The sequence below is a fragment of the Colobus angolensis genome, unplaced genomic scaffold (assembly GCF_000951035.1).
Source record: "Colobus angolensis palliatus isolate OR3802 unplaced genomic scaffold, Cang.pa_1.0 Scaffold515, whole genome shotgun sequence".
Lineage (NCBI taxonomy): Eukaryota > Metazoa > Chordata > Mammalia > Primates > Cercopithecidae > Colobus > Colobus angolensis.
In genome coordinates this window covers 462,153-479,958 of record NW_012118655.1, presented here as the reverse complement: position 1 = coordinate 479,958, position 17,806 = coordinate 462,153, and the positions used below count along the sequence as shown (strand labels likewise).

General features: G+C 44.3%; 1 protein-coding gene across 4 annotated transcripts in view; it reads right to left on the bottom strand.

The window, feature by feature from the left end:
- Positions 1-17,806, bottom strand: part of GALNT14 (polypeptide N-acetylgalactosaminyltransferase 14) — a 228,318-nt gene that overhangs the window by 209,237 nt on the left and 1,275 nt on the right. Inside the window, exons 1-2 of one of the 4 annotated variants that reach the window (XM_011960558.1) lie at positions 9,602-9,965; positions 5,504-5,603 (exon numbers count right to left, since the gene is read on the bottom strand). The exons of 2 other annotated variants lie outside the window; for them this stretch is intronic. Coding sequence is in view for 1 of the 2 variants with exons in the window: in XM_011960556.1 (XP_011815946.1) it covers positions 5,504-5,603 (100 nt within the window). In the remaining variant the exon portion in view is untranslated. Of the gene's footprint in view, positions 1-5,503; positions 5,604-9,601; positions 9,966-17,806 lie in introns of those variants that run through there. One more of the 4 variants, XM_011960556.1, reaches the window with a different exon arrangement.

The following is a 17,806-nucleotide window of genomic DNA, read 5'->3' as shown; positions in this document are numbered from 1 at the left end:
CCAATGTTTATGGGAAATTATATGACAAAATGGTCTTTTAGTTAGTGGGGGAAGTGATGCCTTATTTAATTAATGATGTTGACACAAATGACTATTCATTCTGGAAGAAAAAGAGTTGAATCCCTCCCTCAAACCTGACATAAAAATAAATCCCAGATGAACCTAAGATTTAAAAGTTTTTTGTTTTTTTAATCATATAAAAGAAGAAATTTGGGATATTCTATGTACAATCTAGGACTTAGGATAATCTTTTCAGTCAAGACAGGGCATTCATGAGCTATTTTTTTAAAAGACATAGTTGATTATATTTTTCAAAGCCAAAAAGTTATATGGCAATATATAGCATTAAGTCAATGGTATTAACAAATTAATCAGAAAAAAAATCTGCAACATATATGACCAATAAAGAGCTATCAATAACAGGCAAAGAGCTCTTTTAATTGGCAACAAAAAGATAAACAGTACAGTAGAAAAATAGGGAGAGGATATGAGTAGACTCTTCATAGAAGGGCAGATCCTTACCTGCAATAAACATATAGAACATACTCAACCTCTCTGGTAATCAGAGGAATATAAAATTATAATTGGATCCCATTTCATACTCTTTAGGTTGGCAAAATGAAAATGACAACATTTATACCAAAGAGGATGCTAGGGAAAGAGTACTCTCATACTTTGCTAATGGAAATGTAGATTGTTTTACAAAGCAATCTTAAAATATACATAATATAAAAACTACAGACCCCTTTTGATTCAGAATTCCCACTTCTCAAAAGGTATACTTTAGAAGCAAAAGCTCTAACATGTAAGAATATGTGTACATAGAGTATTTCAGCTCTGTCTATAGCAACAAGAGACGAGAGATAAGGTATGTACTCATCAAATGGAAATAAGTTATATCCACACTGCAGAATATTATGCAGTCATTAAAAATAATGAGCTAGCTGACCAGTAGGATTTCTAGAACATACACTTAAGTGGAGAAGATGCAACGTATATATAATGTGATCAATCTCTCACTCTCCTTTTTAATAACAACCAAAACAGATCTGTAAATGTTTATACATGTTTGCAAACTGGTTACACAATGCAGAGAGAAAGCTATTGAAGTTCACATATCCAGATTCTTATGTTGCTTATCTCAAAGGGGGTGAAGGAGAGGGTGGTGAGTAAAAGGAGAAGATAGATAAATAAGTTGCAGTGAGAAATATCACATAGACAATAGCCTATTTATGTAAATCATCCATTTTGATTTTCTCTCTACATCTTTTTTCAATGTATATATCTTGTTTTAAACAAATTAGTATCCTACCATGAAGGTAAATTTTTTTTTTTTTTTAGACAAGTCTCACTCTGTTGCCCAGGCTGGAGTGCAGTGCCACGATCTTGGCTCACTGCAACCTCTACCTCCTGGGTTCAAGTGATTCTCCTGCCTCAGCCTCCCAAGTAGCTGGGACCACAGGTGTGTGCCACCATGCCCGGCTAATTTTCGTGTTTTTAGTAGAGACAGGGTTTTACTCCTGACCTCAGGTGATCCACCCGCCTCAGCTCCCAAAGTGTTGGGATTACAGGCATGAGCCACCAAGCCCGGCCATGGACACAATTTTGAATCCTCTTTTTTTTATACTTGGTATATGATGAGTATATTTCTATGTCCACTGTGTTAGGACCCTTCCTGCTTCAGCTTCCTAAGAGAGCAATTTGGAAAGAGATGCAGTGGATCAGCACACATCTCAAATAACATCTGTGGATCTGCCAGCCTCTGTGTCTGGTATACACAAGAAACAATTCTTCCAGGATCTGGTCACACCAGCAGGGATGTCTTCATGGTTTGCTTTCTCCAACCAATGTGCATGGACTCAGATCTTGTGAACTCAGGATGCCCAGCATGCCTGTCCAAGGGCATTCTAAGTGACTTTGGCCATGGCCCTACCAAGGCTTCATCTGTAAGGAATCTAGACAGGCAAGATGACTTCCCCACAGGTAATTTCTCTAAGAGCAGCTACACAAATTAAAATTGAAAACAGGTGGTCAAGAAAAGCCAGAATCAAGCCTGGTGAGAAATATAGAACATACACAGCTACTCTCATTTAGGCCAGAAGGGTAAGAGAAAGGGAATGCCAAGTTCAAATTTCACTGAATTGCCTCTTTAAGAGCAATGAACATACTATAGACAATTAAAATCCTTAAACCCAAAACATTTACTGAAAAAGTCCCCAGTGAGTGGAGTATAATATTCCCAACTGGGGAAATCCGACACCCTCTGGTCTTAGAACAAAAATAAGCAAATGGCTTTATTTTTGAACTTTTCCTCAATCTGGCCCACTCCTGGTTTCCATTCACCTCTAGTCACTCATGCTGAGTCCTGCCACCTTAGGAAGACACCTCCCTGTCTACTGCCACCCAATAATCTCTCTTTCTCTAAGCTCCCACAGAACCTGTCTCCTGTTCTACAGGAAGATATCCCAGATTCAGTACTGTCCTAGATGGTGTTAGTTGTGTCCCCTCAACTGCATCATAACATGGTGTAGAGGTGCTAGGATAATAGGATATTTGTATGCACTTGTTCTCACTTCCATCTACCTCCCACTCCCGCCTCGGCCCTGCCCCAACCCCTGACCTCAGCAGATAACCAAGATCCAAACGCTCCCTAGCTTCCAGGAAGATCGTATTCCTAAGCCTAAAGCAGAGATACCAGGAAATAGGCCATCTTCTATCATTTACAAAAGCCAGTGTTATTTGAAAGAATGAATAGCCCAGGGGGTGAAAAAAAAAAAAGGGCAATGCCTTTGAGGACTAGAGAGAGAGGGAATTCCTCCAGCTTGGAAGGAGAATGGAACACAGCCAGTCCTGAGAGTGGTGGGTGTCCCAGAAGGTAGCAGAGCCCAATTAAAATGGCTGTGTGATGCTCCTAGGAAGGCCAGCTGCTGGACACAGGGGGCTCCGGGTACCACAGGGAAGCCACTAGCCCAGGATCAGCAGAACGTGAAGGGCACAGTCAATGACGAAACAGTCGTGATGGTGATAGCTGGAAGACTACAAGCTCTTCCCACATTACCTTGCATGGAGGAAGCTTCCGGAATCGCTGTGAAGCCGTGAGTAGAAGAGGAATCCCCATCCCCACATGGGGGAATGGGAGCTTGGAATCGCATGTAACTCCAAGAAAATAAGGACAAGTGGCACCAAATGTAGAGCTGGTCTTGTGGAGTACGATTCACACAGGCTTTTCACGAGCAAGCACATCATCTAATGCAGGCTTCTCAAACTTTAATTGCACACACATCACCTGGGGATCTTACTAAATGCAAACTTTGAATCAGTAGGTCTGAAATGGAGTGAGATTCTGCATTTCTAATGAATTATAAGAGACACTAACCCTTCTGGCCCATGAGCCACACTGAGAAACAAAAGGTCAGGGGTGTGCAAACATTTTCCATAGATGTTTGTTTTCTATAAAAAATACACAAAATATTTTCTATTTCCATTGTAAAGATCTAAATTTTGTGGGCCACACAGTCTCTACCACAACTATTCAACTTGGCCATTGTGGCATAAAAGCAACCATAGGCAATTCGTGAAGGAATGAGTGTTACTGTGCTCCAATAAAACTTTATTGATGAACCATGGAGTCTGAATTTCACGTATTAATAATTTTCATGTGTCATGAAATATTATTTCTCTTTGGAATTTTTCTCTGACCATTACAAAATATAAAAACCATTCTTAGCTCAGAGGCCATACAAAAACAGTGGAGAAAGTGGGGGTTGCATTTGACCCATGGGCTACCTAGTCTATGGTGCCCAAAACAGCATAGAACCCACGACAGGCATCCTACACTGACTAAATAAAAGTGGGTTGCTCAGTTAGCCTATCTCCTATCCTGACGCTGGCTTTCCTTTCCTGTTATGCTTCCACTAGTGTTATGCTCCTAAAACAGCAGATGCTTTGGGGACAAGTGGATTCCGGCAAATGCTTCTTTCAAAAAAATCACTAAAATGACTTTAAAAGACCTCCCTAAATCCTTCTTCTTCTAATAAGCAGCCCTGTGGAATAACAGGTTCCTATTTTAGTGAAACAGCTTTAAGGATGAGATTAAACTGTGGTTGAACACAGTTTTCTGAGCTAAAGCAATTGTCTCAAACTTTTATCCCCATGTACCCCGGTAAAGATTCTCTTCTTCCCCTTGGCCTCACATTCCACTTTGTCTCAAAAGAGAGAAAAGACAGCTATCCATCTTGCAGTTCCTTCCATTAAACAGCCTCCCCAGAGACACAGTTGTATCTTTCCGGTAATACAGCGATACATCTAAGAGGAACAGAGTGTTCGGGAATCAGAAGTGGTGAGGGAGGGGCCAGCAGAGAGCCACTGCTACACACCCCACACTCCCTCAGGATTCACCCCTGCTTCCTACACAGGGTTTCCCACACAGCAACGCCCTATATGGGTTTGCAGGATGTTCAGATGAACTTGATCCAGTGGCCTAGGACAGGTGATTCTGCCCACTCTGTCTCCCCACGCTTGATAGGCACTCAAAGGAGGAAACCTTCAAGGAGTTCACCCATCTTTCTCACTTGCCAACTGCCCCAGTGGTACTCCCGCCAGGGCTCTAGCATCCTATCTCCTGTCTTAGTTCCACCACTTATTCATGGTGGGAGGAACTGCAAAATGGATAGCTGTGTTTTCTCTTTTGAGTCAAAGTGGAAAGTGAGGCTGAGGGGAAGAAGAGAATCTTTGCGGGGATACATGGGGATAAACATTTGACAATTGCATTTACATTTACCAGGCGTTATTCTGTAAGGTTGGATTTCCTCCCCCAATCATGTCACCCTTGTTATGTTGGGCAATATATTGGACATTTAGGACCTCAGGTCCCTCACTGGTAAAAATAAAGGCAATCGATACACCATCCAGAGATAATATTGAAAAGAGAAAATGTTAACAACTAGCGTGGTTCAGGCACTGTTTTTTTTGTTTTTGTTTGTTTGTTTGTTTTTGAGACACAGTCTCCCTCTATTGCCCAGGATGGAGTGCAGTGGCACAATCTCGGCTCACTGCAACCTCCCAGGCACTGTTTAAAGAGAAAGGCACCAGCCTTAAATAACCAGTATGACTGTACTGGTAGCGGTAGCTGAATCTTAGCCTGCCCACCTTGTGGGGTGGTTGTGAGGAATGAATAACTGACACAGATAAAGCCCCCAGCATTTCTCCTAAAAGGCACTCACACTCACCTCTCCCCTGGAAGCCTCTTCTTCCTACATGGACTCCTGGCGAATAACGGAGGCCACAAACCAGGTCTTCTGCTAGCACTGAATGCAGGACACTTGACGGTCAGTTGCGCCACTTATTGAGAGCACGGCCAGAGCCTCCTGCTGGATGCAACTTCTCTCTCCAGACATCCTGTTGTGTGCCCAGGAGCTCTGGCAGATCATCCTACCCACAGAACCCAGGGTCTGCTTGGACAGAATTGGTACCTCACACTGCTGGGGACACACAGTCAAGCTACTTATAGGAAGAGGCCCTCTTTGGTAGTGAGGAGTGGGGAATACAGGCACCTGAGGCTCCCAAGGACTCATCTCAGCCACCTTGAAAAACAAGGACCAAACCTCAAAGTGCCACAAGAAGGAAGAGCAACATGGTCATTTCTTTGGCAATTAACTGCAGCATTGATTTCACAGAGATCTTACCCTTCACAAAGACTCTGTGCCCGTAGGAAAGACCTGGATCCAGCCTTGAAAGAGCCCTTATTTCTTCCCTGAGAAAACAGACTACACGTCACCAAGGACCTTACACGTGACACTCGATGCATGTCAGCTTTCTCCATCCCATTCTCCAGGAGAATGGAAGGAAAAAAGAACATTTTAATTGTGGCTCAATGTTTATTGACCCACAAATACGCTCAGTATGACTGGGGAAAATGGGAAGCCTTGGCACAGAAAGAAAAGAAATGCACATTATAAAAAGGAGTAAGCATAAAACATAGAAAATATCATAAGTGCAGCTTATTTATGGTTAATAGCAGGTATTTGTTTTTGCAGCTAATAATCTGATTAGCAGTCAATCCAATACATCCTTTATTATCAGCTGATCCATAATTACTGCTCCATGCTGAGTATTTTCCCGGCACATGATAGCTTTCAACTCCTCAGCACAAACAACCAAATAATTGGTGTTGTTATGCTAAACACAGGACAAGTCCTCTCTGAGGGGTGATGCTGCAGTTTTTAGCCATCCACAATGGCCTTTGTATTTTCAGCATCTGTTGGTTAATTCCTCACTGTCCTCTCTTTAATCCATCTTGAGATATTCCTAAAGCACCTTCACACTCTCAAAAATGTGATACTTTGGAGACTTCCTTTTTAAAAGTTGAACCCTAGGACCAGACACATTCCCAGTCATCTGTGGCAGGACAGCATTCATAAGAGGATGTCAGATAGCAGTGAAAGCACAACATATTTCTCTGAAAATACTGTAAAGTCTTCTCTTTAAACATTGTTTTAAAATGACTCATCCTGAAAGAGATAGCTTCTGATGTAAGACTATTTCATTCAACCATTTCTGATCTAAACTGTTCACTCTGGCAAGCACAGCGAACCCAGCTCTAAAGGCAAGTTGCAAAGGGAAAAATGTATTCAAGTCCTGCCTTTTACAGACTCAATGTGGCTGTGAGGGGAGGGAAGGAAGCTTGGGGTGAGCATATGGAAGTGGAAAGAGGTTGGGTGCTCTGGAGGCAGACAGACCTGGTATGGAATCTAGATCCCTGGCTTGCTTATAAACAGCATGATCTTGGATATGTCACAAAACTTCCCTAAGCCTTGGTGTTCGTCACATGACAAACCAGGCTAAGAATGCCGGCCATGCAGGATTGTTAAAAAGAATAGATGACTAACTCAGAAAGCACCCAACACTTACTACAGGCTCAGTTTGTTAGTTCTCTGCCTGTTCTTCTGGATGCAGAAACAAGAACCTAGTTTTCTACAAGCCAGTAGCTCACATCACATAACTCTATTCTCTGCAATCACACTTTCACCTCTCACCTATAACTCTAGGTAGATTTCATCCCAGATGTACCATGGGGCTACTATACCAGCCACAGTCCTACTCACAGTTCCCATCGTCCTGAATGCCTCTCCACTCTAGGACCCGCCATCTTCCTATGATCCAGCACATACTTGGGTTAGCTAGTGCCTGCGCCATAACAGTTGCTAAATGTCTCTCTGTCTATAAAAGGAAATAAGACTTGGGTAACTTTCAAACCAAGACCTTTTCCAAAGACTTATTTGGGAAACAGAAGCCAATGGCTATAGAAAGAATGGAAACTGCTAGGCTCCAACCCTAAATGAGGTGCTAAAACCTGGAGTCAGGAGCCACACACTCAGTTCAGATCTTTCTTTTTAAACTTTTTACTGAAGTAGAATGCACAAAGAGAAAATAACAGGTACTCAAGGAATTTCACAAGGTGAATGTACCTGTGTAACCAGCCCCGCAATCAAGAAACTGAACAGTGCCAGTGCCCCAAAATGTCCTGTCCCCATCCGGTCCGTAACCCCAACCAAGGTAACCATGAACTGACTTACAATGCCAGAGATGAGTTTCGCCCGTTCTTGTACTTTATATAAATGGAATCACACAGCCTGTGGGTCAAATCTGGCCTGCCACCTGTCCAACTAAGAATGGATTTTATATTTATAAATCTTTCAAAATAATACCAAAAGAAGGATACTTCATGAGATGTGAAAAATATATGAAATTCAAATATCTGCTTCCATAAATAAAGTTTTATTGGAACACAGTGACACTAATTCATTTACATATTGTATTTCAAACTACAACTGCAGAGTTGAATAGTCACATCAGAGACCATACAACCTAAAAAACAAAACAAAACAAAAATACTTACTGGCCCTTGACAGAAAAACTTTGCCTACTCTAATTCAAGTGCATGACATTCCCTAAAATACACAGCATTTCTGTTGGGTTTATATGTAGGAGTTGAATTGCAGGGTCATAGATGTACACATATGTTTAGCTTTAGTAGACACTGCCAAGAAGTTTACCAAAATATACACTCAATTTTAGGAGAAAAGCTAAAATCTGGAGCAGAAATCATAATTTCAGTTTTAAGACAGGCAGGGAGAATTATAGAGAGTTGATCTGAGCAAATGATTAGAAAACCATCAGGACTTCCAAGTGGAGAGGGAAAATATCAGGGTCATCTAGGTTTACATTTCTTTTCATTCTTATTCCATATATAGTTTTTAAAAATGCAGTGTCCTTTAACGTTGCCAGGCTTGGGGAAAAAGGACAAGAGTAAAAAAGTCATGTTTCTCCTTGGGATCTTAGAGCAGAGCACCAACTTTATTGTTTAGGCCATGCACAAAAACACCACCACGGGCCCAGGAGCTTACTGGAACGGCAGACAAAATATCCAGGAAGACATTAGCAGCCTCCTGATCTTAGGCTTTCCTAAGTTTAAACATATACGTGGGCAGCAACTACATAACTCAAACCCAACCTCCAAATCCTCCACAAAGAGTCTGGTCCCTGTACTGGGTAGAACCAGCAGGCCACCAACCAGACAGAACTGCGGGGTCGTCCATCAATTTTCAAGGCTAACCAGCAAGACATGGCAGGGTACCCCCCACATCAGAGGCGTGGGCAGGACACTCCGGCATTAGAGATGCAGGCAGGACACCCTACATTAAGGTGACCTTGGGTATCTTCTAAAGTCACTTCCTGGAGTCATTTCCCCAGGCACTTGTCTTACATTTCAAATAGGATGTGTTAGGTTTTTTCAAATTACATTCTTCCTTTTAGAAAGGAATTGCTTCCGATGGTTTAAGGACCACATTCATTAAGAAAGGGACTCAAACAGTTTGTGTCTCAACTCCACAACCCTGCTGATTTCTAACTTGGAGCAGCCTAGGAATGAACAGCCCAGCCTCCTGTCCTGCCAGCAAACCCTGCGGGCCCAGGAGGGAGGTGGTAGCAGGGCAGCGTGGGCTCCTGGGTAAGGCCAGAGTCAGTACCTGATAGTGGGACTTGTGGGGAGGGGGAAGGGTGGAGAGCCTCTCTCCACTTCTCGTACCACCGAGTCTGCTGTTACAGTCCCAGCTCTTCCCACTCCAGAAAGCAGTGATCCTGTGGACTGGCCCTGACTGGCCCAAGCATGGGTTAAACTTGGTCTTTCCTAGAAGAAAACCCAAAGTCCTCTAGACCCTCTGTTGGCCTTCCAGAGACAAGCTCTGTATTTCCCTTAATCCCTTTTCCAGTTCCCTTCTGTAAGTTAAAAAATAAAACTGAAAAAAAAAAAAAAAGCAATGCTGGTATTTTCACAGAGGGAGGGCATCTTTTCTCAGCAAGTGCGCTAGTTTTTTGTCCATATGAAAACAAACATATAACATACATGTATATATTTCATTTTCCCTGGCAAAGAAATCTCACCTGAAGTTGAGCATGGCTCTAACAGAAATAGCATATGCATGGCAGTCAAAAGAGCAAGTTCAAGCCCACTTCCTGGCTAGGCTAGCTTGCCCAAGTCCCCACCCTGCTATAACCTCAGATTCATTACACTTCAGAAAACGAGAATAATAATAACACTCACCTCATAAGGTCACAGTAAGGATCAAATGAGGCATTTGTGAATATAAATGCTTTGTAAGCTGTAAAACATCACACCAAGTGGTGGGGAAAGAACCTACCTTTTATCTTCTTTTCCTGATTCACCCTTTAATTAGTCGAGTCTTTCAGCTAGTTCCCCTTCTGATAAAGACCACCTGCCCACCATGAGGACATTAGTCAATTCAGCACCCAGCTGGCAGCCATCAATTGGCCATCTATTAATAGCCAATTATCTGGGTGCCTTAATTAATCCACAGACCACGTGGCCTGATCTCCCTGAGATCCTGGGAAACAATGAGCCTGAAATACAGGCACCAGTTAATTTTTCAATGGCCATCAAGGAATCTGGCATCTATTATGCCTGCATGTTGCAGCTGCGAGAGATGGGCACATAAATATTGATTGGACCAGTCTCTATGGCTGGGAGGTGGGGGGTGGGAGGGACATGAATGATTACTGTTCTCTGAGGAATAAGAGAAGCTACATAAATCTTCAGCCCAGACAACTAAGGAAGACAATCCTTATTTCCAAACCATAGTGCAAACAGAGAAAAGAGACAGCTAACCTCTTTGGAGAGAGCTTGTCAAGAGAGTGGTCCTACTAGTTCTATAGATGTTTCAGGCTCTCTCCTGGCCTAGCATGCATGCAGATGGGGTTGCAATTGCAGGATCATTAGGAAGAAGGCAGCCAGGGTGGTTGTTCTCTTCATCTTGGCATTCAAATCCCAGGGCAGGGACATGGTGAGTGTGCCCTGCTCTCCTGCATTTCCTTGAAAGCTCTCTGTAGTGCTTACAGTCAAGAAGACAAGTGACATGAGGCGAATTTAATTATTTTTTAAGAGCCTCATCTTGTCTCCAGGAAATGGTATGCAGAAGAGGCTCTGTACTTGAAATCAGCATTGTCCGGGATGCAGGGGATCACATGGCCCTGTATTCCCAGCGATAAGGGCTCCTGCTGACAGAAGGGCCAGAGTGGCAACCTCCTTCCTTCAGGAAAGAACTAGCTTTGTGCCCAGAGCAGTGCTCTCAGAGGAGGCTGCTCCTGAGCCTGGGGCCTGCAGGGAAGTGTTGGGCTCCTACAGAACAGAGGGCAAAGGGCAGAGGGCCAGCCACTACTGGAGCCCCTGTCCCAGGACCCTGGGGCTGTATAGCCAGGCTGGCTTTTCAGGGGACAGAGGAAGAATGTGAAGGGGAGGATGCAGCATGGACAGAACAGCAGGAGGAAAGAGGATGCGCTGGGTGGCACACACTTCCCACACCACAGAGATGTCCCCTTCTCTGTCCCTCTGTCAGCCTCTAGCGCTCATTAGGCCCTGGGATGACAGCAGCCACTGCCAAATGCAAAGACTGTCACCCCAGAAGGTCACATCAGGCCATTTATTCTGAAATACCAAAATACCAGAGCCAGCACATTGCAGGAGCTCCTGCAGAATTCCCCAGGGTGCCTCTGTGTGTGTGTGCCTGTGGGTGTATATGTGTGTGTTCATGTTCTTCAGTATCCCAAAGGGGTTCTTTCTTAATCATCTCAACATCTGAGGACTGAGACTGATTTATTTTTTGGTTAATCTAGCATTTCTGGTAAAATAATTAAAAAATAAGTAATAGGCACAGAGTATCCACGGTATAATTATTTATAGCCGTAAGGTCTCACTTCAGAGTTATTCACAACTAACCTGAAAAGACTCAGACTGCCGGCAAGGAAGTGGGGGTCAGACAGTTCTAGAGTGGGCTGCTCCCATTTCACAGTCAAGGAGACTGAGCCAGGAAGACAGGAATCTCAGCCATCCCTGGCGCTGCCACTGGCCGCACCAGCTGCCATGTCTATCAGGAAACTCAGAGAGTACAACATACTTGATCTTGACATGATGGGAGCTACGAGGAGAAGGTGGGACTCTCTATCTCCTGCCGCTTGCATGCAGCATGAGTCTCTGAGGACCCTGCCAGGAAAAAGGCTCACACCTAGCCCAGGATAAATGCAGGCAAGTGGCAGGGGTCTGTAGCCAGTGGTAGAGGGCACGGGCACGTCCAGACTCATTTCCTCAAACAGATGGCGAGTCTACGATTCTGGGTCTCTGGGGTAGAATGTTCAAAAGCCATGGCAGGCTTCACAGACTCCCCCAGGAGAGGAGCTGGGGATCTGGCCCTGCTTTCCAATTCAGATTATTTTCCAAAAAATGCACTGGGGACTTTGGGGTGCTATAGAAGAGTGACAATACCGCAAACACTAAAAATGAAACAAGGGCTCAAGCAATGAAGGTCTTCAAAAATTGGTTCCTGGGTCTCAAGACCACTTTAGAAAGTTGGGATGGGGAGGCATGGCAAAGGATGTAGGCACAGGAGGCAAAATCAGAGGGCCTGAAAACCAGGCTGTGCAGGAATACTGGGCTTCAGGCATTGGCCCACGGCAGGCGTTATTCTGTCCCTGTTTAGTTTATAAATGACCTCTGATGAATGGAAATTAGCACTTTTAAATGATACAACCAGATGGGCAGCCCTGAAAAAGGTTAGTCTCTGGACAGATTGGGGAGGCTTGTGACAGGGCCATTAATGGATCTTCCCTTCCTGCTTCGCCCCTCTGTCTTCTCTGATTTGAGTAGATATCATTCTGTGCCTCGGGAAGTTTGAGACAGGAATTCCTGGTATTTCTTTCCAAAAACACCAGGTCACTTTGGGAAATAAAGGTTAGGGAGACATACAGCTCCCCAGTCTGACTAAAAGAGATTACCCTAGAACAGACATCTATGGGTCCCTGGGGCCTCCTGCAGGGACCTGGGGGAGAGAGTGGGCTAGGAGAGTGAAAGGGAGCTGGGACATGGCACAGCCACCACTGACTCAGCGCTGACAACCAGAGGCCTGGACTCTGCACAAGCCCCTGGGCCTTGGGACAACCTAGAATAAGGCCAAAAATGACCCAGGGTGAATTTCTCACCAGACCCATGGGATAGAGGCTCAGTGTTTTTGTTTTTGTTTTAGAAAAAGCTTCTTGACATCTAGAAAGTGACCACATACAATTTCTTGACTACCTGGGATTCCAACCTGCTATCTCCATGTTTCTCAGTCACTCACAAGAGCCTCTGCAGGAGCCAGCTGTGTAACACCACCCAGACGCCTGCTCCAGGGAACTGCCTTAGAATGGAAAAAAAGCACAGCGCCTTGTACAGGCACCCGCACAGCAACTGAAAGGATGAGCATGCATCTAATCATGGGCTACTTCTGGTCATGCCAAAGTCACACTGAAACTGCCTTTGCAAAAATTATAACAATGAGAAAATTAGGACAGCAAAAGAGAGCTGACCTAACTGACTCCATCTTGCTTCTAACTTCCAAGCTGTCTTTATTCAGTCCTGGGGGTAGGCTGCACTAACTTTGGGAAGAACACTGAAACAAAAATGAAAACAGCCCTTTGCCAAAATAAACCCCCATCTTGCCTGGGGGCCAGACTGCCTTTGCAGGACTAACAAATTAGCCACAAGATTAGAAATGATGGTTTAGGAGTCATGCAGCTGGAGGCCACAAAATTCTAAACCTCCCCAGTTGCTCCTAGGGATAACATCACTATTGTGAAACCTAAGATTGGTGCTTGAGATATTTTTCAGATCCTATACTGGGTGGATCAAGCTAGCGCCACCCTGGCCCATCTGGTCTTGTGGCCCCCACTCAGGAACTGACTCAGAAGAAGAAGACAGCTTCGACTCCCTATGATTTCATCTCCAACCCTACCAATCAATACTTCCCACTCCCTGGCCCCAAATTATCCTTAAAAAAAAAAAAACAGTCTCTGAGTTTTCGGGGAGACTGATTTGAGTAATAATAAAACTGCAATCTTCCATTCAGCCGCTCTGCATGAATTAAACTCTTTATTGCAATTCCCCTGCCTTGATACATCGGCTCTGTCTAGGAAGTGGGCAACAAGAACCCGTTGGATGGTTACAAAATTCCCTGGACAGAGTCCAATATGCACATACCGAGCATCAGTAGATTAATAAGGTCTCTCTCTAAAATTCATGACTTTTTTTAATGGGAGAAATTATCTACTAAATGAGGAATAAAATAACAGTGTCATATACTTAAGGCATTGGTGGGATGCAAATGTTAGAGAAAGACAAGCTATTTTTTAATGGTGTTTGTTATATTTCCAGTACAGCACCAATACACTTACATGGGCCAGAGGCATTTTATTCAAAGCCTTTACATTTCCAATACCTTCCTCGAAAATTACCCTCAGGCCTACAGTTCTTTTGCTTTTACTAAGCCCTAAGCACCCGGACTATATTTAGTTTCTTGGAAATAAGAGACAAATTTGCTGATATTTTTTAAATTTTAGTCAGTTATTGTATGATTCTACAAATGGCAAACGAATGATAGGGGGAGAAGAAATTAAAACATTTTTCAGCTACTTTTAAGTGGCATAGTATTTACCATTCAAATACAGTCTGAATTAAAACACTGAATTTGTTACATGATTTTTCAGTTAGAAATTAGAGCTTTGCTGGATAATTGGGGGGGGGAGGCAGTAAAAGAATGAAATTAACATTAAAAAGTCAAATTTAAAGAACTCTTTACTTGGGCTATTAATAGAAAGAACGAGCACTTCTTGAAACTAAGAAAAAATCTAATAAATTTCCTTAAACCAGGAGTGTAGCAAGCCTTCTTCTCTTCACCTGCACTGGGGCCCAGCAACCAGAGATTTCATTTCATCCTGCCCACTTTGGAGATCCTGTCATTAGGTGAATGGAGACATTTCCTAAGACCATGAGGAAAAGAGAACAACTGCCTGATGGCCCAGAACCAGAACCTGCCTCTCTGAAGGCAATCTGCTCCACAGAATCTAAGGGTCGGGTAGTCCCCAGGCCAGGAGCCCTTAATACAGCTCTCTCCCATCTCTACACCTTTCCAGACTTCTCTGAGTATATTCAAGGGAAGGGAGCCCACTCCTCTTGCTTTGGAAGAAAAGCTGACTCCCTCACCCACGCTGGGAAGATGCCTAGAGGCCTGAGCAGGAAGAAAACCTCTCCAAGCCTTCAGCATGTCCAAGGCAAAGACCTGTCCCCATGATTACATGCTAGGAAAACCTAGAGCACGGAACTTACTCAAAAACCATTTTTTTCCCCTATGATGGATAGAAGTCCCATCCGAATTCCTACTGTTGAAGAAACAGTCTCTGCACTGGCAAATGCCTCCTAAACCTACGCCTCTGCAACCCCCCATCACAGGGACTCTCCTCATCAGGGATCAGGGTGTGCTCCCTCCAGTGAGGGGAGCTTCCTGTGTCCCACATGGTGCCTTCCAAGGGCAGGGGTGATGTCCCTCTGCAGTAACTCCTGCCTTAGAACCTCCCTTACACAAACTCCCTTGGAGCTCTCTAAGGGTGAGGATCTAGGGATGAGCCATGGGAGCTCTGGGAAGTGGGTGGGGGAATTCCTGCTGTCAATTCAGGCAGTCTCTGGGTTTAACGGCATGGAAAAAGCAAGCAGTGGGCAGTTTCAGGAGGGATCCCACTCCATTCTTGTCCTGATGCTGCCACTTGGACAGCCTGGTTAGCTTGGGCCAAATTTTTCACCTCCTTAATGTCATCTGCATAAAAGTACTATCTTGTCTCCCTTGTGTAGTTGTTGTGAGTATTAAATGAATTAATATATGTAAATGGAGTCTGTGACTTTGTAAAGAGAAATGCTCAGGGCTGTTATTTAATATGCACACATAGGCTCACATGGGTTAGGTCCATGAGCACACTCAAGAAGAAAATCATTTGACCATATTTACATGGAGCCAACCAACCACAGTCAACAGACTTGGTATTCTTCATCTAGCTTCCAAATGCCAACCATCAATAGGCTGCTTCAGAATCACATGCAGCCCTGGTAAAAACAGTAATTCTAGAACCTTCTCCCAAACTCACAGAGTCATAATCTCTGTAGTAAGCCCAAAAATATGAATGTTAATGGAGCTCTCCAGGTGATTCTGACATGCAGTCGGGTTTTGGTACCACCGTGCTCCTTTGGACATGTCATACACATTTCCTGTCTACATCAGTCACAGGAAATAAAACTGTTCTGGCGTTACCTAAGGAGTCTCTGTCTTTCTTCCTGTCTTCTCAGGTACATACACACTATAAGATACAGAGTGATGTTCATCCACCAGACACAAAATACATCCACAAATACGCACAATACACATATGTAGACACACAAAGCCACACATACGGGGGGAAAACAGGAAGGAGAAAAACACTAACAACAACCAAAAAAAGAAGACACCTGATAGTAAAAGGCATCAAGATTTTCTAAGTCTATAAAAATTCATGGTTATAGAAGGATACAGAAAATGAGGAAAAGAAGGAATAAGATGTTAAGAAAAAGGGCAACTGGTTCAAAACTAGAAAACCTCCTCTTTTGTGACTGCACAGTACGATGTCCTGAATCCCGCTACTAAACCACTCTCCACCTCAAAGTACCACTCATGTGTTTGTAATTCTGCCTTGTCCAGGAACTTCAGTGGCCCCTACCTCCAGGCCAAAGGACAGGGACACAACGTGCTCAGCATAGCAGCCCCCAAACCCGGCACAGAGCCTGGCATACAGCTGCCTGTGATAAATGTGTGCTGAGCACATGCCAGGATAAGAAGAGGCAGGAGAGGAGGAGGGACAAAGAGTGCACAAAGAAGGAAACAGATCTCTCATCCCAGATCCCTGGTGTAAACTAAGAATAAGCAAGCTTAAGGTAATGAGGGTCGAAGCAAAACAGAGAAAGTTCATGTCTCTGCAGGCATCAACTACATCACAGGGAGCAGAACCACCTAGGGAAAAAGAAGAAAAGCTCTCCAGATCTATGGTCAGGGGCTGAGTGAGAAAAGTGATCTGGTGCTATAAAGGCAGTTTGAAGTCATCGATCTGGCCTCGCCACCTCACTGCCTGACCCTCTCCAGGGGTCCTCACACCCACAAGATCCTATCCCGCCCAGCCCCTACACACCTCTCTAGACTTTATCCCTCCAACCTCCACACACTTGGTGCTCAAATTATGCCACACTCATACAACGTGCTGTGTCATTCCTCTGAGCCTGTTTCGTGCAGTTAACCTCTCCCTGGAATGCCCTTTCTATCTACTGACAAACCTGTTTATCCTTCTCAACTCAACTCTGTTATGTCCTCCTCCTCCAGGGAGCCCTCAGGCTCCCATGACACCCAGTGCACTGAACCATCTTAGCCCTGTGCACACCTCACATCCTGGTGCAATGAACTCCTCTCCCCCTGGAGAATAAATTCTATCTCTCTCTACCCATAGCACCTAACACACTGCCTGAGCACACAATAGGTACTACATAAATGCTTGTTGAAATCGACTGAGCACTGGCAAGATTCCAGAACATAAGTGCTAAAAGACTTTGTTAAAAAGGGGAAACCGAGAGGCAACTTGATATACTGGAAACCCTAAGTGTGGAGGTTAGCGTTCAAACCAGTAGAACGACTTAAGGTAAGTGACTTAAAGACCCTGAACCTGTTTTCCTAATCTATGAAACAAGCATATTACCACCCAACTCCTACAACTACTTATGAGGAAGGCACCTACTATGCACCTGGCACACAGTAGGCACTCTGTACTGTACTTAACTAGTGAGACTCCATCTCCCGCCCACATCTTCCTGTTTTTCAGTCTCCCATTTCCGACCGTAAGCTCCTCCAAGGCTTTTGCCCAGACCCCTAGACGACTGTACTGGACCCAGTTTATAAAGATTGCCTGGCTGGCCAGGAAATCCCCCTTCAGTGTCCCCGGGCCAAATCTGTGAAGAGAAAACTAAAGGCTCCCATGTCACGAAAAACTATGATCAAATAAATGACTATGCCTTTCCTCCTATTGATCTGCCTTTTGTCAACTGATTTCCAGTGAACCTTCAGAGAGCCATGGGGAAGTTTTCCCTTTGCCCCTACAGGGCTCTGAATCCGAAGGTAAGAGTGAAACTATAGGGGGAACCTTCTGGCTCCCTCACAGGAACTGACTGGGCAGGAGTTGGAAAAGCCACTTGGATTGCCATTTCCTCAACTCCCCGCCAATACCAAGGCGTCTGTTTTTATAGGCTCTTTCGTGGTGTTCTGGGCACATTCAACTTCCACTGCCGCTGAGACGGTCGAAACAGTTAGAGAACAGGGGTGGCAGCCGCCCGGGAGGCTGCAAGGCGCTCGCCCGCAACGCA